The 24,768-nt window shown below is 36.1% G+C and overlaps 1 protein-coding gene across 7 annotated transcripts in view; it reads left to right on the top strand.

Moving 5' to 3' along the window:
- The window catches only part of CNTN5 (contactin 5), a 619,341-nt gene that overhangs the window by 572,605 nt on the left and 21,968 nt on the right, over window positions 1-24,768 (top strand). For 6 of the 7 annotated variants that reach the window (XM_074535151.1, XM_074535149.1, XM_026790742.2 and 3 more), the window contains 4 exons: window positions 9,757-9,915; window positions 10,346-10,495; window positions 19,754-19,824; window positions 21,950-22,184. In XM_074535151.1, coding sequence (XP_074391252.1) covers window positions 9,757-9,915; window positions 10,346-10,495; window positions 19,754-19,824; window positions 21,950-22,184 — 615 coding nt within the window. The remainder of the gene's footprint in view (window positions 1-9,756; window positions 9,916-10,345; window positions 10,496-19,753; window positions 19,825-21,949; window positions 22,185-24,768) is intronic. The other variant, XM_005482597.4, reaches the window with a different exon arrangement.

Raw genomic sequence — 24,768 nt, forward strand, 5'->3', positions numbered from 1 at the left:
TAGACTGATTACAAAATTATTTTTTTAAGAATCCTGGTTATATAAATTAGTTTATTGAATTTCCTGTAGAAATTAAATTCTCTGAGGAAGAGGTCTGAGATTAAATTTTAAGAAAAGCACTGAAAGAAGTATCAGGATTCATTTATGTGAGTCTCATCACCATGTCACCATGCAGTTGAAGTGAAAGCTATAACTGCTTTGTAGTGGAATTTTAATTCAAATATACTTTGCTTACAATTTTCTCCTTTTCTTGTTTCTTAAATTGGATAATTTTAAGATAGAGCAAGAAATTTTGTTTTGTATTGCAGAAAATGTTTTAAGTACCTTCAGCGTAGAATTGTGAATGACTAGTCCTTACAGACATCAACAGTGCAAAAATCAAAAATATTTATAAGAATCTAATCTATCTCTCCTTATACTTTCACAGGAACTTCATTTTCATTTCAGTATCTCTAATTTTTTTTTCTCCCCTATCTCAGCCTGTAGAGTGCACGTAGTGGTGTGCAATTTGACAGCGATGATCCCAAATTGTAGCACCTTTCAAACTTCTTTATGTTTAGCTTCTGGGGATACTGGACATTGTTTAGGAGAAGACACCAACAGAAACAGATGTTTCAGTAAATATTTCAGTAAACTCTGAAGAATTCCACCTGAAAAGGGAAGTCATCCTCTATGAAGAAAATTCATACAGTAAAGTTTGTTATCCAAAGCCATATTATTCTTTATTTGCAGCACAGTTTATAGTCAAAATAATTTCATTTTATGCATATTACGGAACATCATTTTCTTTTAAATGCTACAGCCCGAAGCCAAACTGAGAGAGCAGAAGATTTGTTATGCACTCTTATATGTGTTGGTATAAGCAAACCTACAGCACACCCTTGCTCTGACCTTTCTTTCTCTCCTTTTGTCTCTGCAGAAAATACCAGCGATAATACTGATAATATCATACCAGCATATAACTCCATTTCAATCATTAATTTTATTGTAGGGTTCATATGGTATTTTAATAAATCATTGTAACTTTTTCTTGAAAAATTGTCCTTCTTACAATGTTTCTACATGAACTAAATTGGACATACAGAATAAATATGCATGTCATGTTCTGACAGTAATGATACCATCACAAACACGGGTACCAAACACCCAAGTACCAGCCCAGAGACCTGCCTCTCACAGATGCTCAGGTGATCTTGTAGCCAGCAATGTGTCAGCTTTTCTTGAGACAATGCCTACTTGGTGAATTAATTTGTGTTTTAAAGCATAACTTCCAAAAAGGGCTTATTACATTCCTATTTTACATTATGTTGTTGAAATCTAAAGCTACCTGTGTTTTCCTGTTTTAACTTCAGAGGATATCTAAATGATCCCATGCTTCAACTATGTTTTGCTGTGAAGAGGTTTAGAACAAGAAATACTTTTATCATAAAGAGATTGACACCATGAAAAGTCTGACCCTTACTACTGTACATTGGTTCAATAGCTACAGTATTTTGTTTACAGTTTGTGTTTATTTAACCCATTAGTACAAAATCTATTATATTCTATATATATAATATATAGAATAATCTATATAATCTATATATATATATCTATATCTATATTATATCTATCTATATTATATCTAATATAATCTATTAGTGGGAGGTTTGGAGGAACACCAGCAGAAGTCAGAGATAAGAGCAAAAGAATACTTCTTACATTTACTTTTACTTCTTACATTTACTTTAGCAAAAAATATTTCTTTTCTCTTAAAAACACACAATTTCCAATGAATTCACTTGAAACACTGCTTTGCCATAGGCTGCAAGAAAGAAAAGCTTGAGTAGAAAAATGTCCTTCCAAAGCTGTTTACTGTATATTTCTTGCTCTTTATTCTGCAAGCTTGAAGGGCTGGCTGGAGAAAAAACACCTGTAGTTCAGCAAAGAAAAATAGTGGAAGTTGGGAACACCACACAATAGTCTAACTTGCTTCCACAGAAGTCATCATGAGGCTTCCTATAGTCAAGTACAGGCATACTTTTGCATACACTGAGATGAGCAGTAGTCCTGGTTCAGCAGCAGTTTCCAGGAATAACAGAGTCTCTTGCAGACTAGAGGATCAGTGCAAAACCTGCTGTAATATTTATCTCATATGGATGGGGACAATGCTTCAAACATTTAGAGCAGAGTGAGTGATTTTTGCTATATAAAACTCCATATTGGTAGAGATGATAGTGGCACCACAGACACCAGAATAGATATTTTTCACAGTTATCCATTTCATACATGACATTTAGAAGTATCATGACTGAGTTAGAAATACAAAGTTGTGAATCAAAAGGACTGATTTGCATCTCTGAAAGCTTCAGTGCCAAATCAATGCTACCAAGTTTCCAGGATGTTAATGGCTATTTAATAAATAAAAGCTTTTCATCATAACAAATTACTAGTTTCAGTAACATTAAATTTTTGAATTAATTCCATCAACTCTTAGTCTTGCAAAGCTGCTTTACAGTTCATTATAACCAAAAGAGTAAGTTTGTATAGGTTTCAAACTACTCAGACAGATGCTGGATGCTGCATTATGCACTTCCAGTCTCTGAAGGAGAGAAGTCATCTCCAAACTTTCTTTCCTTAAAATTTCTCTGCCTGCTCACAAAGGAGCAAAGACTAATGGTCCCAAAATTACTTACTCAGTGTTTGAATTTCTGCAGTGAACAGTGTAAACAAAGGTAGTGAGGGTTGACAGTACAAGGTAACTAAGCCTGGGAGAGTGTAGCTAAGATGACCATGAGGTCTCTGCCAGGAAAGTACAGCAATGCAGCAGCCAGGCAAGTTTGCTCAAGTTTTGAGTTTGAGGTTCTAACTAACGACATGTGCCATTTCCTAAAGAGAAAATATTTCAAATAAATGAAATGCATAGAAATTATTTATTTATGTTTCCTTTTATTTATCAATGATCATATAAAAGATCATTTCAGCACATTTAGTCCCCTTAATAATTTATATATTTTTAGAGAGATAGATTAGATAGATAGATAGATAGATAGATAGATAGATAGATAGATAGATAGATAGATAGATATCACTCTCTACAGCTACCTGAAAGCAGGCTGTAGGGAGAGAGGGGTCAGTCCATTCTCCCATCTAACAAGCTTCGGGATAGCAGAAAATGGACTCAAGTTGCACTTGGAGAGCTTTAGATTGGATCTTAGGAAAAAAATTTCTTCCCTGAAAGTGCATTATTGGAATAAACTGCCCAGGGAATTGATAGAATCACCAATTATGGAAGTCTTCAAAGGGAAAGAGTGCATGGTTGAGGAATTGGTGATGGACACAATGGGGCTAACTTAATGATTTGACTTGATAATCTTAGACGTCTTTTCCAACCTTAATGACGGTATGATTTCATAATTTAGTAAAAGTAATTTATAAAATATTTTTATATTACATATCTACTGTCAAATATACTTTAGAAGAAATAATGTATTGGTGTCAGTTACACTGCAAACCAACCTGTGCTCTCTTAATTTGTTTACAGTACTATCTCATTCATCTACACTTAAGGATGTTAGTTGATTTACATGCTGGTTATTTTCTGGGTATTTTAGTGATTGTTTACTCACTGTGTTTGTTTTTATTATCCTTTTCACTCCTACTACTAAAATTGTGATTTCTATTGTTATGGATATCAAGAGGCACTGATTTTTGAAGAGTAAAACAAATAAGGCCCAGTCCTCTTAATTCTCTGCATAAATGCTGTATATCCTTGGAAAATTATGAGCATATACAGAGCTAATTAAAATCCTTTGGCCAGTACAAATATTAGTTAAAAAACAAGAAAAACAAAACAAAACAAAACAAATCAAAAATCATGGAAGGAAGCTTCTTTAAAATTGGAATGAAAATCAGCTTCCACCTACAACATAACCCATTTATTTTAAGACTGTGCCCTGGGAGCTAGCCAAATGCACTGTGCATGCCTACTGTAAGTTATGTGAGCACTGAGATCAAACAATCAAACATCTACCTGCAAGCTGTAAGATGTTGAAATGAAGCAGAGCACAATCCGGTAGTGCGAAGGGATGAAAGTCTTTGTGACTACAATGTGTGGCTTGAGTACACATTTTGTGGTCTAAAAATAAAATAAAGAGGTTAAAGCTATTCATCTTATAGACTGGCAAAACTAGCAATCTAAGCAACAAATCCACTCTTATCCTTTATTTTTTGAAAAGTAATGTTTCCTCAGAACTCCAGTGACCCGGAGCAAATATAACACAGGAACTGCTGGTTAAGTTGACCACCCTGCTCCTTTCTGTTGTGATATTGCCAATAAAACTTAAAGACAAGTACTTGGGCTTAAAGGCCTTCAAACACATTATTAAATGGAACATAAACAAGGTCAGCAGATTCTTGCTGGTCCTTGAAATTACATTTGAGCTGTAGCAAAGGCCAGGAAGATGCCCTGAGCACAAACCCTATTATTTGGACTCACAGAATATGTCCATAATACAGTACTGTTCCCTGAGGCCAGAGGGTACAGCAGAGTTCCAGTTCACACACTTACATTCCCAGTCCCCCTCCCTCAGAACAGGCATGGCAAATTACCTGTAAGGATTTTCCCCAGCCCACAGTAATCCATTAACTGTGCCAAAGCACTGGTTGGAAAAGTCATAATTTTAAAGGGCTTGGGGAATTGTGATAGGGTCTGTCTGCCAACATAAGAGCAGGTAGGATCAGGGCTAGGGTTCAGATCTGTACTTTGGCCCTCTTCAGTGTAGCACCTTACACATTTATTACATTGGAAGATAGTATATTATGTAGATGGAGAATCAGCCCTTTAGCCCACAGACTTTACCGAAACATTTCCAGCAATTAGATCTTGTAATAGAGCCTTCAATTTTTTAAAAAATATTTTTAATTATATGAAATAGCAACAGATTAAAATCCATCAAAAGCTGTTTTTCTCAAGAGTTTAAAAATGATATTTTATTTTAAGAAGCTTTTTCTAAAAGCATCAACTTATAGGCATGAACTTACTTCAGTCAAAAAGTGTCTAGAAACAAATACTAAATTAAAGATCAGATGTGATGATGTTTATTAACTCAGTGCCTGAAAAAGACACACATAGTCCTGGAAGTGCTGGTGCTCCCAGTAGGACTGCAGAGAGTGGAGGAAACAGCATAGACCAGGGTTGGGACAGGGATGTCCTGCAGCTCTGAAGGTAGTCAGCAGGCCATGCCAAAGAAAGAGAGACTGCCAAAACTCAGTCTCCTTCTCTATTTGGGAATAGAGACACTGCTAGCAATGTCATCCAGGATCAATTCCTAGGCTAGCAGTGCTTTTACACCTTAGATGAAATTCAAGTTCCCTGTGCTCTCCATACATTTGTGTCAAAAACTACCGTGACACAGAAGTCCAGCTCGGAGGTTCTGGACTGCAATCTGCCATCTGAGCTCAGAAAAATCAACATCTCTCAAGGTTTCCTCATCCAAATTCACTGTTTAGGTTTGCACAAGGCAGAGATGTCATCAGGGCAAAGGGGCACAACATGAGAGGTACCACTAAGGGACTTCTCAGGCAGTACACCATGGATTTATCTTGACCCTCTTCCCAGAAATGAATTGAGACTATCCAGGCTGAAATAATCAATGTCTTCTGTTACTTACACTCCAACCCTAAGCCTAACCTTCCTGTCTATCCTGATGCTGGCTGGGTTATAACCTCTCCATCAGCCCACAGCTCTTATGTGCCTTACAGAATCCACACATGGAGGGACTGGCATCATGCATGCATCCACTAAAACCAGAGTGTCTCTAGCATCTACTATACATCCAAATTTCTCTCCATCATCTCCTCTACCACATGTGGGCACATAGTCAATCATAGCTGGGATTTATGCTGCAGCAGTCAAGCTTCTGTTTTTTTGCTGCAGTTCTATGTGCCTTTCTCACTATTCTGTATTTTCTGCCTCTTTCTTATCCTCTTTTTCTCAAGTTCTCACCCTCTTGAGGACAAGCCAGCCAGAGCACCTTGTCATTCAAAAAGCAAAAATCTTCAGGTCAAAACATCTGTGTTTGTTAACTGCTACATATCAGGCTTCTTAGCTGTTTGGTAAAAGTAAGAATTCTCCTGGTGAAGCAGCAGTGGAGTAAATCAGTGCATATTCTGGGATACATAGGAAAGGGCACTGCCTCACTGAGTTACTACAGCTATTTTTGGTAATTGTTTTTCAAGAACTCTCACATTAACACTGTATCATGGCAAGCAATCTAACAACCTCTCAGGGTGATCATTCCAACAATAAAAAGATACATAAAACAAATTTGCCAAAATGCAGTCATGCATGTCCTGAAATGAAATATCAATCTATGGTATTGCTCTGAAAGGAAATGACTGACTCATATCTTTGACAGTGGGTTCCCAATGCTCCTAGAGTTGTATAAGAGACTATCACAGCCCCAAATGTCTTCTTCAGGAAGGTCGACTGCACTATAGTGCATTTATGACCAGTCATTTTCTGTCTAGTTTCCAGATAAGCATTTGAACAGACCATGCATTTTTTCCTCAATTGGCTATTCTCAGCTAAAAAATTGTTTTGGAGATCCTGAGCAATAACACAGCCCTTGGGAGAAAAACCTTTCTGCATTAGCCATCTGACTGACACCATGAATGATAACATCCAAGCATCAAATTTAATGAGATTTCTACAAAAATGAGTGACATCTGCATAGCACTCATGTCCTGGCTAACTGTCATACATTTTTCATCACTGAGGCCTTTGTCCTTCATTAATCCACTTTCAAGAATGCCTGCTGTTGGAATTTGAAATGCTTTTTAGCAGTCACCCTGCAGACTATGTAAGAGCGCACATCTCTGAAAGCATAATGACACACTCCCATGCCTAGGAATGCATCTAAAACATTTTAAAAAAAAGGAGAGAAACTCTGACAACAAAATATATTGAGAATTTAGCAGGGGATGTCTGCATAAATATTATTTTACATCCTTTAATATCAGCAAGGCGCATATTCTTTTGTTATAATATAGTGGCTAGAAACACTTTAACAACATTCAGAGTGCATGGGAGAAATATTGTTATAAAGGAAGTGTGCTAAAATATTTCCCTTTAATCTTGCTTGTGTTTGGGACCATTATATAAGTCTGGGCCTAGGGCTTCAACCCAGTAAAAGCATACGATTGTATCAAAATTCCAGCTTTCTTCTAAACTTTCCCTCATGGCTGCAAATAAAAATTTCACTAATATTTTCCTAGATCAACAGATAGCCTGAAACAGTAGAGGATGGAAATTGAAGAATCACCCTATTTTATTAAATTAGCCCCAGGACTTTTCTGATACAAAGATCTGACCTGGTGCTTCCCAGCAGAGAGCAGCAAACACTTGGCAGGAAGGCAGGTGTGCAGAGAGCACATCTTTCTGCAGTGTTTTCTCCAAGGAGGAAAAGCAGGCCATTTCCACTGGAAATGAAATAGGACTCAGGAGGGCCAGGAGCTGCAAGGTGTCCAATGGGAAGCACCATTTTATTCCAGCCATTGCTTGTGGCTCAACCAAAGGCACTGACAGCAGCAAAGACAAGCCTGATGAGCAGGCAGAGCAAGGGAAGAGGAGAGATTCCCAGCATTGAAGATGTTCATTGCCCATGTGGAAGTGGAAAACCTTGTTCCTTGTTCTTCCCATGGCCCAGAGCCATATCCTGAGCTCCTGTGAAGACTGAAGTGTGTTGTGAAGACAATATTCTTCCATCATACATCCATAGTGCTAATATTTACTGCATTGAATCTCCTGAATTTCAAACATTTTTTCTCTTTCTTGTGGCTATTATTTCTAAATGTCAGATATTTCTATCATTTTACTGTCAATTAGTTGCTTGTAGATCATTGTCAAGGAAATAAAGGCAAGTGAATAGCACAATTTGCTCTCTCATTTATAGGATTCTATGTTTCTTTCACTCTGAAGATATTGAGTCCAATTACTACAAAATTCTGATCCTACTGCTGCCACCATTTCATGTAGCCATGTTTTAGTTGAAGGCATATCAGAGGAAACATAAAGTTGTTTGCAGCTGCAAATGACAAAAAAATCACATTATATACAAATATTTCTATTAATGGGGTTTTTAGCCTTTGATGTTCAGATGAATTTGTTTCTACTCACGCACTAAGCCAGAAAATATTTGATTGCTTGAAATAGTACTGAAATATAAAACTTTTGAACCCTGCAGTGCAGAAATATTGGCTGCAACTTTCTCTTCAAAGGGAGGCACCAGGTCCCTGCATTTGCCACCTTGATCCGCAGGTGTTGAGTTCTGACACTTCAGCAAATGCCACCACATTTGCTCACCAGAGCTCAGAGGAATGGAGGTTTCCAAATGTCCTACTCTGCTAAAGTTCATGATATGTTCAAACAACAGTGGCTCCCTCAAAAGTGTACCAGCAATAGCTTTCTATTAATGAAGTTTTGTTCCCTTCCTGCAGTTCCATTTTTGGAGAAGGTATCTGTTAGTGCATTTCTGATTTCACAGTCCTCCATCTTTTTAGAAGCACAAGCAAAACATCAGCCTTCCATAGCAAGAAGATGGAAAACAATAAGAAGGGCCTTCGATGCAAAAATAAAATTGTATTTTTCATAAATAATTATAGCTATGAATATAATATGAATATTTTATGGAATTATCATGTTCTGTCCTCCAGGACTTGTACAAGCTTTTAAGTATAAGAAACCACAAGAAGGAGCTTTGTTTTGCATTTACACATGACAGAGACACACATTTTCCCCAAAACATCTGGTTATAAACAACTCTGGAGGAGGATCCTGAACCAGGACAAGCTCGCCTCCAATTTAGTTCAGCAAGTGTTAATGGACAATGTTTTCAAAACACCAGTCATATCAATCATCAAGAAGAATTAAATAGGAAAATTGTGGATGGGAGTGGAATGTTACAGCCACATTTTTCTTTGAAAAATCTTTTATGTTACCAGAGACCTCACTTTTTGCAGCAGTCATATGGCCTATACAAATAGTGATTAACATATTCTCATTTAGAGCAGCTAAATGGAAAAAATAATCCTTTCATTTTCAAATTAATGAGTTCTCATGTGATTTTTGGGGGGTTTTAATGGCCCCTAAATAATTTTCAGCTTTTAAAATATTTGGGTTTGGGTTTTTATTTTAGTTTTAGAAGCTTTCAATCAAACAGTTAATGGACTTCCAGCAGGAATCTGTGCAGCTATCCTGAGTGAGTGAATTTGAGAAAAAGGATGAATGCTGTATGCTTGATTCAGGTATTAGTGATATTATTGTTCTTCATGAAGAACATCCTCCTGTGCTTCCTTTTTCTTGCCATCTGTCTTTCTCACTGACAAGCCTCACACAAAGAGATGACTGTGACTGTTCAGTCTAGCCTGGATGCTTCTTAAAGTTCCTCTTTCTTTCCTCTAATTTTAGGTTCAGAACAATTATAACAGAGTTTTGGGTGTGTTTTTTAATCTGTTTCTATTTTTAGTACTTCAGCTGTCACTTTGACAAGTTAATGGATGTTCACTCATGCAGCATCTAAAGAATAGCAACAATCACAGTTTACCATCAGAAATCATGGAAATTAGGTATTTCCATGATGTAGCACTGTGTATCTTAGCTCTCGTATTTCATGGATATTGAACTCCACTGGGTCCCTACAGAATGTATCTCCTATATTAATGCTGCACATCCACGATGATGGTGTAGTCTTTTTGATTATTCCACTTTATTTCTAGGTCCTCCTGGTCCCCCAGGGGTTGTAATAGTGGAGGAAATTACAGACACAACAGCAACACTCTCCTGGAGTCCTGGGGCAGACAATCACAGCCCTATCTCCCTCTACAACCTGCAAGCACGCAGTCCATTTTCTCTTGGCTGGCAGACCGTAAAAACAGGTGAGAAAAATTTTCAAACAGCACAAGTAGACTATTCAAAACTCCTGATCATAACAGTAATATTTTCTGGCAGCTACAGGAACAGGTACTCTTCAGAAAACAACAACAAATTAAAATTACTGATTTTTTTTTCTTTTTTTTATTCCTTTTTTGTTACTTAGCAACAGCTCTGAAAGGACAGCACAAAGACACCTGCCATTATGCATCTGTGAATAAGCAGGAAGCTCTCCCCTAAATCCTTCAATCTGTGTCTTTTCAGGAATACTACAGTGCCAAAAACCTAGCTGCGATTCCTGACATATTAGATCCTTGATATCTATCATTTCTAGTGAAATTTCTAGTGTCGTACCACAAAATCTGCTTTCTGTCAAGATACTGCACACCAGCTTCATATTTCTGAGTGACTTATATATTTGTTTATTGTCTCCAGTTCCAGATCTGATAAGTGGTGATATGGAGTCTGCTATGGCTGTGGAACTGAACCCTTGGGTGGAGTACGAGTTCAGAGTAGTAGCAACCAATAAAATTGGGACTGGAGACCCAAGTGCACCATCGCGAGTGATCAGAACCAATGAAGCAGGTAAGGAAAGGATAAAAAGATTGTTTTTACAGCACTATCAGAAACAAGATCTGCTTTAATATAATAACAGACCTAATCTCTTTTCACTGGTACATATCTGTGTGTCCAGTAACCAGGTGATATTCTTTGTAGTGGGGAGACAGTTTGTTTCAATTACAGGAATATTGCTTAACTTGCAGAAATTTCAAATAAAACTATTCCCTGCTCTTCTATTCCATCTGAGCTACCTTACCTTACCTCACTTCAGCTATTGCTGTCTTCCCTCTGATAAACTACTAGTGCTCTTAAATTAGGCTGTTTTGCAGTCTCTTCAAACAACTGCTACTAAGCAGCCTCTTCCCCCAAATTCTTCTCAACTTCTCTCACTGACAGCTCATGGAATTTTTTCTGCAAGATAGGGAAGTCATAAAAGGCTTCTTAATTTAAAATACCTTGTATTCTAAGTGTTTCTTTGTTTTGCACACTCTACTGCAAACAGTTACTACATTTTAATAAATTTCATTGTATTTCTAATTAGGATGATACTTTGGGACACCATAAAAACAAAATATTCTATTTGCGTCTCTTGAAAGTTACAATGGACTCCTAGTATTTGGAATCATTGACAATATGTTCTTTATCTCCCTTCATTCTGCCCCAGTTAAAGAAGATAAAGAAGGACAGGGAATCTGAGAAAAACACCTAGGCACTTAGAAAGACATGTTTTAAGAAGTAGAAAGAGGTAGAGATAGGATTTGGACAAAGCCTCTGGTGAGAACTACATGTCAGAACACTTTCAGATTATTCTTCATTCTTTTTTTGTTATTTAAGATGTCTAGACAGATTATTTTGTGTTTTGATTCTTCATCAGTTGAATAATTTTTAAGGAACCAGTCACACCACTGTGAAGACCTCATGCCTGCCTTCTCAGTGACCTTTCCACAGGCACTGGGAGCTGCTGTTAGGTCCCCCAAGACCATCTCTGCTTCAGGCTGAACCAACCTTTCCTCACAAGGCCACTTCTCCAGCCCCTCTTCACCCCAGTGGCCTTCCCTGAATTTGTACTAATTGATAAATGTCTTCCATATTTGGCACCCAAAATTGGATACCCTATTTCAGATGAAGTCTAACAAACATATCTGCAGTCATAGTAAGACATATTTATGTTTTCCTGTTTTAAATAACAGTGTAGCTGCCCGCTGATATTAAATTTCACTGTGCAATCACGGAACAGCACTGAAGTGATTTGATTCCCATCCCCGCAAGTTGAAAGATGCTTCCTTTCAAACTCCCTCACCTCTTCAAGCTCCCCACAGTGTGAGGCTCAACAACTTGATAGCAGAAGCTGCAGATGCTCCATACATCATTCCATTAAGAAAAAGAGGACATGAAAATGAACTAAAAAGCACAAATTTTTATTTTTTTAAAAACTCCCTTTTTTCACCACCATTATTCTTTCCTTAATTTTGTACCATATTTCATTGGCAATAAAAATTCTTCTGGACCCCAGTGTTTGAACAACTTTTCCATTTGTTCAGATTATACATATCAGAGAAGAGAAAAACATTCCAGAAAAAGTTTTTCCTGAAATAGGTTGCACGCCTGATATTATGCTCTTTCAGACTGAGGAATATTTTCATTGTTTTCACAAGGATGGTTCAGTATCTCAATTGACCAGGTGCAGTTAAATTGTGGGCTTAAGTTTTTCTGACAAACAAGTTTGAAAATGCTAAATTTCATCCAGGTGGCATGTTTTTAGGGTCCTTCTCCTTCTTGCCCAATGTTTAACAAAGCCTCTATTTGCTAAAACATATTCTTATAACTCAAGTGAAACTCTTCTTAATGCATATTAATTTTCAACATTCTTTGCAACTTAGCCTCTGTTGAAACGAATTGATAAATCATAATATTGATCAGCAAAAACAAAATTAGGGGAAAGGAAAAGCATTCAATGTATGATGAATTTTTACCTGGTGCTTGGTGTTCATTTCTGGGTAACATTCCATGTTTTTTTCCATCAGAAAGAACAGAGTCTAACTCAAGAAAAAACCTTGAATCTGCTCGGGGTTGTTAAACTGGAACAATAAAACAATAGATTCTGCTTTAGATAAAGAACCGAATAAATAAAAAAGCCCAAACTGTTACACATTTGGTTCTTTGAAAAACGGCATAATACACATAATACGTATGGCACTCTTGAAAGGTCCGAGCCTTCATGATCAGCTTCATTCAGGCAGCCAGCTTTTCCTTAACTTCAGATATTCCTGAAATTCAGAGTCTGTTGCCTCTGTATTCTGACATACCTTTCACTGATTTGGGGAATTATCACCCCTGGTATAGTTTTTAGATGCCAAAGAGAAAAGAAACCAGTAATAAGTTTTCATTGTCTTACAATAGTTTTCATATGGGTTTTCAAATTAGCACATAATTGCCTATCTTAGAGAACCCATTGAGCCATTATTTTTCACAATCTCTTTGTTACTAATTATTTTTATCTGAAAGCTTCAAGGGAAACTGTCTATTAGCATGATGACCAGTTCTAACATCATAGTTCTCAATTCTTAAAGGACATTTATGTGATAGGTCATATTTCAGAAAGAACATGGCATGAACCTCTCTACTCATGACCCAGGCAGAACAACCAGAATAATCAGTGCTATTTTCACTGATGGTAGAGGTGGCTCACAAGTGCAAATGGGCAGGTTGCCCGTGCACTGAGTGGAAATCCAGAAATATTCATCTCCCAGCTGAGAAAGCGAATGTGACTCATGTTCAGATAAGAGTTGAGACCCTTCAGGCTGAATGGTAGCTATGTAGACAATCCGCAGAGGCAGCAAATGTGTGATTCTGGTTCCATTATTTTACACCTAAATGGCAATCTGCATCTGTAGTTTAATGGCACAAGAAAATTTGATTGAAGACTTGCACGGGGGCGACCGCAGCCCTGGAATCCGGCTATCTGGTGAGGGGCGAAGGCCAGCACCCCTGCGCATCAGAAAACAGCCCCTCTTGGCGTCTTGGCCTCGGGCTGAGCTGGGTGATAGCTCGGAGCAGCGCGGTGAGAGACGAATTAGGAGGCGACCACTTGCTGGGGGTAAACTGTCGGTTTATTACAGAAGAACCAACAAGGAGGGGAAACACCCAGCAAATGGCCCCGAACAGGGGGCAGGAGAGGGTTTTAAGGGAAAAGGGGGGAAGAAGGCAGGGAAACCCAGCTATCCAATAGAAATACATATTTGGAGGTACGAAACATAACTGATATACTAAAGTAACCAACTGTTATAAATCATAGGAGGGGCTCCGGGGCTACAGCCAACCATAACTCCCAGAGAAAAGAAAATTCTCGAAACCTGGGAGGAGAAAAGGAGTGATTGACTGAGCCCAAGGAGGAAACAACTTTCACTTTATAAGAGAAACCAGGGGAGGAGCAGTTTCATTTCCATAGCAACCTAACTGACAGGGTCCTGGGAAAGGAAGAAACCATATAATACAGAAAATGGGGGAGCAAACTAACAAACTTAAGAACACACCACAGCAAAGACTAAAGTCTCTTTTTATCCCCACACCTCACTTATTTGATCACTCCTTATCCAAGATAGTAATAACACCAGGTACTACTCCATTATCTAAAAATACCTACAAAATAATAATTCAGATGGTATAATGAAACCAACAGAATAATAAACAGATTTTGACTTGCTTTAATTTTTTTAATTAAACTCTAATCTTGTTACTTAGCTCATATTTAGTTAAAATGATTGCTTTTCATTGCTACTTCCATTGGAACAGAAAATATCACAATTTTCTGGCACATCTAACTTAAAGCCAGCTGCTGCATTTTTGTCAGTTCTAGCCTTGATACATATTTTACAGGTCCACAAGTTGCAAAGAGCCAATAACATGAATTTAAACATGTCTGGCATTACACTAAGACAGTCGGGGCATTTGAAGCCTGGGGGCAAAGCATCAGTTACATTATCTATTCATGAGGAAACATGGAGTGAGAGAAATTGAGTGGAATCCAAGTTTAACCTGTTAATCATGCATGCAAACTTGATTTTAGGAGGTAACAATGTAATGCACTCTATTAGTAACAGACTGTACACTGGCTATATTTTTAATAAATCCCTGTATTGCATTAAGTTGCCCTTTTTCTCAGCTAGAATTCCTTCACAGAATAACAAGAAATGTCTCTGTCGCAGGAAAAAAGGTGACCATTTTAGACCGGCTTTATTTTCAGGGCTTTTTTATTGTTGGGGTATTGTTTTATTAGTGATTTGTATAAAAGAAGTTACAGCTTTTCCCATTATCAAAACTATTTCTGTACTATAAAAATAAAAAAAAAATATAACCTGCTGCATCTGGGACATTTGCAGATGAAGGCATGGTCTACTAAAGCCTTTGTAAAAAATCTGCTTTTTCCATGAAGAAAAAAAAAAGGAGAAAGTGGGCTGTAATCACTCACTGGAGGCTACTAAAGCTTTGGATTGCAGGCTCATGCTAATACTAACAAGAAATCCAAATGTGTGTGTGACAGAAAATGGAGCAGAAAAGACCTGCATTTGTCCCATAGTATTCTATGTATGCCACAGCATTTAGGATTTCAGCTCTATAGGTGGTGATTTGGAGACTATTCAGGCAGAGTCTTACAGTCACACACAACCCTCTTGTCAGTGAATAGAGCTGAATTCGAGCTCGTAATTAATTACAAATATTAATAATACAGAGGAAATGAGAACAACATTTCAGATTCCGAGACCAGCAGGGCCATCCTTGTTTGCCAATAGTTGAATATGCGTGCTGTCCACTTCTGAGATGCTGGCATGTTGTACATTCCATTCCTGAACAGGTGGGTTGTGCCTTGTTGTCCTGGGAGGGTGACAGCTGGAGGGCTGGTCTTCCACAGAATGAAAGCATTTTCCCTTAACACATCCTCCTTTTTCCAGATGTGTACTGCAGGAGACAGACAGAGATACACGCACATGTGCATACATGTATATAGAGGGAGAGTGGAAGGCAACTGGGAAGAAAGAATTGAATGTGCTATACCTTTGGTCTCATTTTAAACAGTTCTACCAAGCTGGTGAAAACCCCTCTTTCCCCTGCTTGTGTCTTTTCTACAGCTAAAAAATGTTGCTTTTCAAGCTACATCTGTATCCTAAGTTGTAAAAACCTTTAAAATAAATAAGCAACAGCAACTGTACCTTGACAAAAGGTACAAGTCATTTCTTGAGGACTAAAGCCAAGGTCATTAATTTATCTCCAAAATAAATGTAGCAATATCAACATTTTCCTTCATTTTTCTTTATTTGACAAAAATTTCAGAATTTATATAAAAAGTAAATAATACAAAATAAATTGAATTACAAGTAATTTAAGAAATACAGGATTCAAGTAGAGTGAGAAAGACCTTGTGAACTAAGTATTGAATTGGGATTTGAGAAATCTGGACTCATCTTGTTATGAGAAAACTATAAATTTGGGCTGCTCAGCTCAGCATCTCTTAGTCTAAAAACAGGAGTTCAGTAAGACTATTACTTCTCTTTGTCATCCTTTAGGTGATATATTCCCCATTAAAGGGTAGGATCAAATCCAAGTACAGGTTTCTATTGCCATAGTGCAATCAACTATACTCAGTTATAATAAATTATAATTTTGGCTACTAAATATTTTTGTTCTTCTCAAAAAATTAAGAGACACTACAAAATTAAGATTCTGTATTTTGTCTTCATAATAGAAATAAGCCACTAGACATTTCCTTGGGGGGAAAAAATAAAAAAAAAGAAAAACACAAAACAGATATACTTTTAAAGCATTATTATTTATTAAATAACATTTTTTAAAATTTATTTGCAAGACTGGAATGTTAAAAAGAGCATAAACTGCCCTACTAGTACTTTCAACTTTTCCAGGTTCAGTGTGATATTTTCTTATTTATTGGTTGCTTATTTATTTTTCTTTAGCAAATTAGAACTAAAATATTAATTTTGGAATAAAATTAAAAATCTCTGTCAATTCAAGCCAAAATACTCTCATCTGTCTTTCTAGTTTTAGTTTTTTATTTTAAAAAACTGAATCAAAATACAAATTATATTTTTAAGGAAATATTGCTATGCTTCATTTTTTATAATGTGAAAATGAAATATTTAGTGAGTTATAATGTTTTTTCCAAAACTGAGTACCAAGAATCTTTGAATCAGCTCATCTTTGCAGTCCAGCAATTTCATTCAAAAATAAACAAAAAAAAAAATTAAAAAACCACCACAGATAATCCATCAGACTTGCAGACTGAAGAAATAGGAATTTTTAAAATCCAATTAAATCACCATAAAGCATAGAGCAATTGTCAAAATTTTGGACACAGTGAAAGTGAGCATCTACCCCATATGTTTGTGGTTTCAGAGCTATGGTATTACCCACCATTTCAAAAGCTTCCCCATTTAAATGTTTTACATTTGAATATAGGTTAAAAATATATACATGACACTGTCAGCATTTTTCAGCACTTTATACCACTTTTCCTATGCATGAAACCCTCAGCAACAGCAATTCTGTGCACTTTTTTTTTTCAAATTAAAATTCTGTTTTTCATCCATATTTAGCTTGTGATGATAAGATACACATGAATTATTAGACAATTGTCATGGGTTCCTGTATAAGCTTTATCCTTCCATATCACCTTTTCTTCATTGATATCTTAAGTATCTTGTCAAATGTTTTGTAGGACGGCTGAGAGCTACATTCTTCATGCCTGCTCTTAGAGAAAATGTTAATGGGTTTTTTGTTTGGTTTAGAGGAGATAAGTTATAATAGAGTTTAATTTGACTTTCATTTACAGCATATCACAGTAATTTCTTGCAAATGGAAAACAGTAAGAAAAAAATCCTGTTGTTTGCATTCAAATCAAACTCCTGGCACATTCATTTCAAGGTTTTTGTTTGTTTGCACTAAGTGTGGGGTTTATTTATTCAGAAGAAAAATATCAAAGTTCTCAGCTTTAATAAACTCTAAACAAAAAAGGTCCTGAGGTCCTTGTTCTCCAGGCGCATGTATCCTTTCTCCAGGAGCCAAGTTTAGGCATTATATTTGTGTATTTGGTGCAAGTGCATCTCTGCTGCTGAGAATTAACAGCATAAAGATTGGGAAGTCTTTAATTGCATGGCAACAAACTCAGGCCATGAGTGAGTAAATTCAGATATAACATTGATATAAAGGGGATGGTGCTGAAAGCAAGGCTGATGTACAGCCTTGGTGTCTGGCAAAAAATGTTTCCTTTTAATAGTTTTCTTCACTTAATAGTTACTCATTTCAAACTGTCTCCCTCTAAATGTGCATGCTCTATTTTGCTGCAGTGCAGAGGAAATTTATTCTTTTGACACATTTATTCTTTTAATGGTTATTCATTTGAAAGAGTTTCACTGTGTGAGTGTACATTTTAGTTTCGTGCAAAAGAAATTCATCGTTTTGACAGTTTTATTCTTTTAACGTTTATTCATTTAAATAGGGCCACAGTCTGCAACATTGTTAACAAGAAAACTCCAGAAAGAGGGTGCTGCAGGTTAAATAAGTTCATCATGTTGGATGCTTCAAAGGACTGCAGCGCACTCTCTCATTTCTAATGTGGCAGGCACCTACATAAAAACTTCATTTGTCTCTACAATTTACCCAAAAATACCTTTGAGAGGCAAGAGAAAAATGGGTGCTAAACAAGGTTTAAATATGCTCCATTAGAGATGGCATCATCATTTTTGGATGTTAATTAACTGTCAGATGAGGCTTCATCTGCATCTTTTCACGCTAGACCATTCGTCACACTGCTGCACATCGACTGCATTCTTTCTACTCCTTTTTTAAAGCCAGAGGGAAATTCTGTTTCTGAAAGGAAAACTTCATTGCCTTTTTGCCATGTCAGTGGGAGGGAGGGAGGAAGGAAGGAAGTCGAAGCCACCATATTTGCCAGACAAACACAGATTTATTGGAGAGAAACACAACAGAAATCTCTCCTATCAGTCTGTTAGAGCCACAGATAAAATAATACCTGCCTCATTTCCAGCACTATGAATGAGAATCAGTCCCTACACCTTGTTGGGTTGCATCTTTTTTGAAGAAAAGCAGAATCAGGCTTCTGTTCTTTATCGGGGATTTGAGGGTTCAAAAATGACTATCCAAATCAATTCTGAAGTCTTAGACAGACAGACAGGAGCTAATAAAAATTGCATTTTCATTGAACTCAAGCTTTCAATGGCACAGGAAACATAGAGGACTGTGTACATTTATTTAAATGCATTTTATTTTATATAGTTCAAAGGCAGAGTGCTACTCACTAAATAAGTTAAACATGCAATAAGGCCTGAACCCTTAAAGGCTTGCAGTACATTTCTACCAGTGACCTATGTACTGTTGTAAAGAAGAAAATAAAAAGTTTGTATCTTATGACAAATTTAATCAAATAGAGCATGCAGGTATTGCCTCCTCACAGTAAATAAACTCAAGACTTTGGCCATTGTAGGAGTTTCATTAGAGGCACTAAATAAGGTAAAAGAAATTATAAAATTCCAATGAAATAACTGATATTTTTGGTTTTGCAAAATGTGATAATCCAAATAAAAATGGTGATGATAGTTATAATTTTCTTTAAAGAATTTCATTCACTGCTCTTGTCCTTTAAAACTACAATGATGAGCTCAATTTTTCAAGAATTGTGGGTAGTATTGTTTCCAGCATTTTGCAAGAAATCATGACGGACATTTGCGGTTGGCTGCCTTAAAATTTCTGAAAGTTGGCTCCCCAGTAGAGCAATGAAAAATAGATTTACAATAATCAAAACATTATAAATTACTAACTACCTGAAAAATAATAGAGACATTATTAATTATGTTGTAAGATTTTACCTGAAATCTGAAATATGTCAGATTTCTTGGCATTTCAAGTTGCTTGTTAAAAAATGACAAACATTAACAAGGTAATTCCTGTTTTATCTCTTAAGTGATCTGTACATTGAAATTTTTATCAACCAGCAGAAGACCAAGTGCTTAAACATTTTTTTATTGCATTTTCATTCTCTGCTTATGTTTTGTTTAATTTTTCTAGCTTGTGTGTGCAATTCTCTCAAATGAGGCTTGAGCAAATTTTCTTTACCACAGAGAGCTATGTTTTTATTCCTGTTCTGATTTAACAGTCTCATATCTTCTGCAGCAACTTATGGCAATGGGGAAAACTTCAATAACTTGGATATTCTGGTTTGTTTTGTTTTGTTTTGTTTTTCCTTTTTGCTCACAGTGCCAAAGACACCTCCAGCTAACGTGAGTGGCAGAAGTGGAAGGCGACATGAATTAGTAATAGCATGGGAGGTAAGGGATTTTTCTGTTTAAGGGTTTTGTTTCATGTTAACTTCTTTGAGGCCAAAGTAAAGAGTACTCTACTGGGGTTTCCTTACAACAAATCTTGTCAACACATCAACACAAAATACTACTCTTAAATATGTTCTAAAATTTCAAAGTGCTGTGGATTTTCATGAGTTTTGAGTAGAAGACATTATGGTATCAGCTCTGAAGTTCTACTAATTCATCAGTCTTTTCTTCCTGATGTACTGCTTGGGTTAATTTGCTTTTTCTGGATCTTATGTAAACACCAGATTAAATAATAGCTAAGAGAAGAGAAGGAAAGACTTATAAAATATATTGAATATCACTTAAAAAAATTGGTTTTAATTGTTGAATAAAAATAAATTAAAGACAATTCTGTGAACATATTTGGAATGCAAGATGCAACACAGATGTATGGTCATGCCAGTGGGAAAGTTGCTTTCTCTGCTAATTATGAAAAATAGTAGAACAGATACTTTTCTTAAGGAGTTTTCAAAACTTCTAGATTCATCATGAGCAGTTTCAGATTCATAAAAATTCGTATATATATATATATATACACGAATACATACTCAAGAAAAATTCCATCAAATAAAGATATGGGTTTATACTGAAAAAAATTTTAAGCTTAGCCAATTGGAGGAGTGATTCAGATGGTAAGAGACACACCAAATTCTAATTGTTTAAATTGGCAAATTTTAGGACATCTAAAGAGACTGCCTTCTGTTGGCACATCTGCCTTTTTTAACATCAGCTAATAAGACAGCTGAGACAGAGCTGATTTCAGTTTACTTCATATTGTGTAAGGGTAAATATCAACATCTCTCTTATTAGGAGAGAATTTTCTGAATCCTGAACAAAAATACCTGGGGGCTAGAATTGTTTCTGGTGTGAATGGACCCAATCCCAGTCCCTAAGAAGAGATATTAATATCCAGTATTCATATTAAGTTCCTATATAGCACCTGCCAGGTGACTGGGTTGAAGGACCACTGCAGAGTGTTATGAATCTCACTCTATCAAGGACCAGAGTTTTCTTCCCAAAAAAATCAGAGACCCATGGGTGAGGCTAGGTTACAAGTCCTGTCAGATTTTCTTCCTCTACCCATGGAGCCATGATGATTTTTTTTTCTGGGATATGCAGTGCACAGCTTCAGAAGGATGGGTAGCAAATTTTGTCTGCAAGTGAAGTGACAGGTGATGAGATATTCATTGAAACGTGGAGGGGAGAGAATTCAGGGTCACCTGTGCCCCAGCTCTGATTCATTTGTCCATTAGCTGCATCTCTAGGATGGACATTTCAAGAGAGAGAGTTTAGACACCCATTTTTTCAACATTTCACATAGGTTTAATATGCAGACAGCTGTTAAATATAACCTAGTTCCTAAACTAGCCCATTGGCTTCATAATAAATGTAAGGTACTACTAATGTACTAATTAGCATGAAAAGTTCCATTCATTGAGTAGGATATGTAAGTTTTAGTTTTCAGTGTTCAGACTCTAAAGCAGAAAAATCCCTTTTTTAACTGCCTGTGTATGTCAGAATTGTCCCAATTTAAGTGGCTAATTTCACAGGTCCTCTGAGGAGAGAAAAGAAAATGTGTTATTTTCCACCAAAAAAAAAAAAAAAGAAACTTTTTCAGACTTAGAACAACTTAGATTTATTACAATGTATCCTAAGTATTAAGTTGAACCCTGGAATTGAATTTCTAAGATCTAACACCCCACTCGGAACATAATTTAGATAGTCTGGCACCTAAAATCCAAAAGAGTCCCACCACAGTAGGTATCACAATGTATTGGTCTATATTTTTAACAAGGCCACTGATAGGGCTACTCTACCTACAGAAAACAGGTCAAAACATCCCAATAAAAAATGGGATATACAAAAGAAAACACTTTTCTGAGCACAAGACACCATTCAGCCCAAGGACTATGACTTGGCTATGGTGATTAGGTGAGGAAACTCTCTTTTAAGGTACCTCTTTGGAAGCAATTGTCCTTATGAGAACAGGTATGTTAAGCAAAATTCTATAATGGAACTGTGATATTTTTTTAAATTAGTAAAACTATTTCTAATCATAATTAAGTTTCTGAACTTAATTTTTCAGCCAGTATCAGAAGAGTTTCAGAGTGGAGAAGGATTTGGATATATTGTAGCCTTCAGACCCAATGGCACGCGTGGGTGGAAGGAAAAAATGGTGACATCTTCAGATGCCTCAAAATTCATCTACAGAGATGAAAGTGTGCCACCTCTGACTCCTTTTGAGGTGAAAGTTGGTGTTTACAACAACAAAGGAGATGGTCCCTTCAGCCCTATTGTGGTCATCTGCTCAGCTGAAGGAGGTCAGTTCAACATGAAGTTAAATTGCATATTGTGAGCTACATTAAGCCCTTTATATATAATGCATCCTCTTGCAACACACTTGTACAACCTTAAATTACAAATTTCTTTGCAGATGTGCTAAATAAGATGTGCTAAATAAACAGGTTTTGCAGAGAAGGAAGGAATTTGCCAAGCTTACCTAGAAAGAAATTACAAAGTTTAGGAATAGACTTCAAGCCACATTAGTCATAATCAAAAAAACACCCAAAAAACACCCAAGAAAAACCCCAAAGCAATGAAGGCTCATCCTTTATATGAAATCATTAGCCTTAATTTTAGACAGGGCTTTCTCTAACACTGAGCAAAGAAAAGATGCCATTTTTTAATGTTTCTGAGATTCATGATCCTTTTTTGATGGGTTAATCAGACAACAGTTCAAAGAATAAATAAATTCACTTATGAGTGTTCATTTCTTAGTTAATGCATTCTAAAAGTGCACAGAAATAAATTTTGTTTTAATTTTTGTTTCATTAGTAGAAAGTTCTGACACTGCATTAATGTCCCAGTCTTCAATCTGAATTATAGGAATAGCTCCCAAGAACAAATGAAAGATATTTCTTGAAAATTCCTATTGAGAATTGCTATAATTTCTAAACAGTATTTTGTTGGGCAGAAAAGAACCAAAAAGAAACAACCAACAAACAGTAATCAGTACTAGTAAAAGAAGTTGTTCTGTTTTGACAGGATCCAGTGTATGGAAATTCCCACACACAAAAAAGACAAATAAATGTTATCCACAATAATAGTTTCAGAAGATCCATTACTGAAATTTATAAATACCAGTTTTTCTTTGCTATACTATCTTGAGTTACTCCACTGTCTCCTATTAAGAGAGTAAAAATTAGCAGTCCTAGTGCAGATGAGAGGAATTTCATACTCTGAAACAGTAATACAAAGATAATAATATTTCATGTGAAGCTGGAAAACATTAATTGTTACTTCATATTAACCCACAATAAATCTGTAACTTTGGAACCATGATGTAGCAGACACTGTCTGCTACCATTCTCTCACAGTAATTACAGAAATTGGAGCTGCTCTTTTTACAAAAAGTTATCCCAGTAATTTGGGTTTTTCCACTTTTTGAATCAGGATAACCAAGTAGTAATATTTTTATAAAAACAATTACATTTTAAAATGTAAAAATTGCACAGTACAAGTTGAAAATTGTACAGCTAACTTTCCAGTTCATCAATGAAAATGGATACTGTGAGGCCAATGGTGATGCTTATATTTTTTAATAATTTCATACTCTAAGCAGAAAGTTCTTTGCTAATAAAGTTTTGCAAAGGAAGGGAGACAAACACTTTATTTTTTTTTAAGAGGCAAAAGCTATTTTAACAGAACCTGAATGCTGAATTTTAATAATGATTCCTTATACCTTTGCTTGTTATTTGGACAAGACTGGAAATAGAATAATTAGTAATAGATAAACAATCTTTTCTATCAGTTCTTTTAAAATATGAGCTTTAAAAATGGTCTTAATAGAATATTAAAATTAACTTTCTCTAGAAACCAGCTTTTCTGATTTGAAGTCAGTAACTTGAAAGCATCTATCCATTATAGCTTTGCTAATTCAGTCTCTGTATGTGTCTGCACATGAGAAATTCTATGGGCCTAAATATTTTACAAGACATATTTCCGGAAAGATATGGGATGCTGTGACATTACAGTACAAAATTATTTTATAAAAATCTTTGCTTCTGAAAAAAACAAGGTAATTTACTGAGAATTTAAAGGAGCAATGAAACAGAGTTTTACAGCTAAATTCGGGGCAATATGAAGGTTGAGGACAGTAGACATTGTAGTTTGCTATGAATATGGGGAGCTGGTTTTGAAAGAGGTATAGACTGTCATGCCTAGGGAGCTAAACAACTGAAGTCACAATTTTTCAAGGATTTCTATTGAACAGTAGATATTAAATAACAGTTGACAGTATTATGGTCCTAGGGGTGATCCAGCAAAGCTTTAGCTTACATGCTTTTCATTACTCATCCAATTCACTCAGTAAATATCTAGAGAAAGCAATAGGATGAAATTATTAAATATTAAGGCTTTATGTTACATATTACAAGTTTTCCCACATCTACAAATGGATCTACAATTGTTTAATAATGTAACAAATTTGCCTAAGGAAGTCTAGGTGCCCTTGATCATGTTGCTTTTTATTAGCACACTGGAAAAAAAATGTTTTCACGGGACAGATTCTGAACCATGAAGAAATCTCACATTTATTAAGAATGAAAGCATCTCCATCTTCTGTATAACTGTGACATCATATTCTGTGATTCACATTCAGAGCCCTTTGGTGATAGCTCTGAGTTGCTCTTAAGCAAGCAACTTGGTAGGTGGTGTTGAGCAACACACTGAACACAATAGACTGCCCTCTGACTACATAGTGACTCTGCCTGGGGCAAAAGGTTTAAAACATTGCCTTCTAAGTAAAAGAACTCAGAAATTGGACAAAAACACTGAGCACTTTTTCAGAAGCAAATAGAATGGCTAATGTTTTTCTGTCTATTAAGTCAGATCATATAATAGAAT

Source organism: Zonotrichia albicollis, chromosome 2, assembly GCF_047830755.1.
Source record: "Zonotrichia albicollis isolate bZonAlb1 chromosome 2, bZonAlb1.hap1, whole genome shotgun sequence".
Taxonomy (NCBI): Eukaryota; Metazoa; Chordata; class Aves; order Passeriformes; family Passerellidae; genus Zonotrichia; species Zonotrichia albicollis.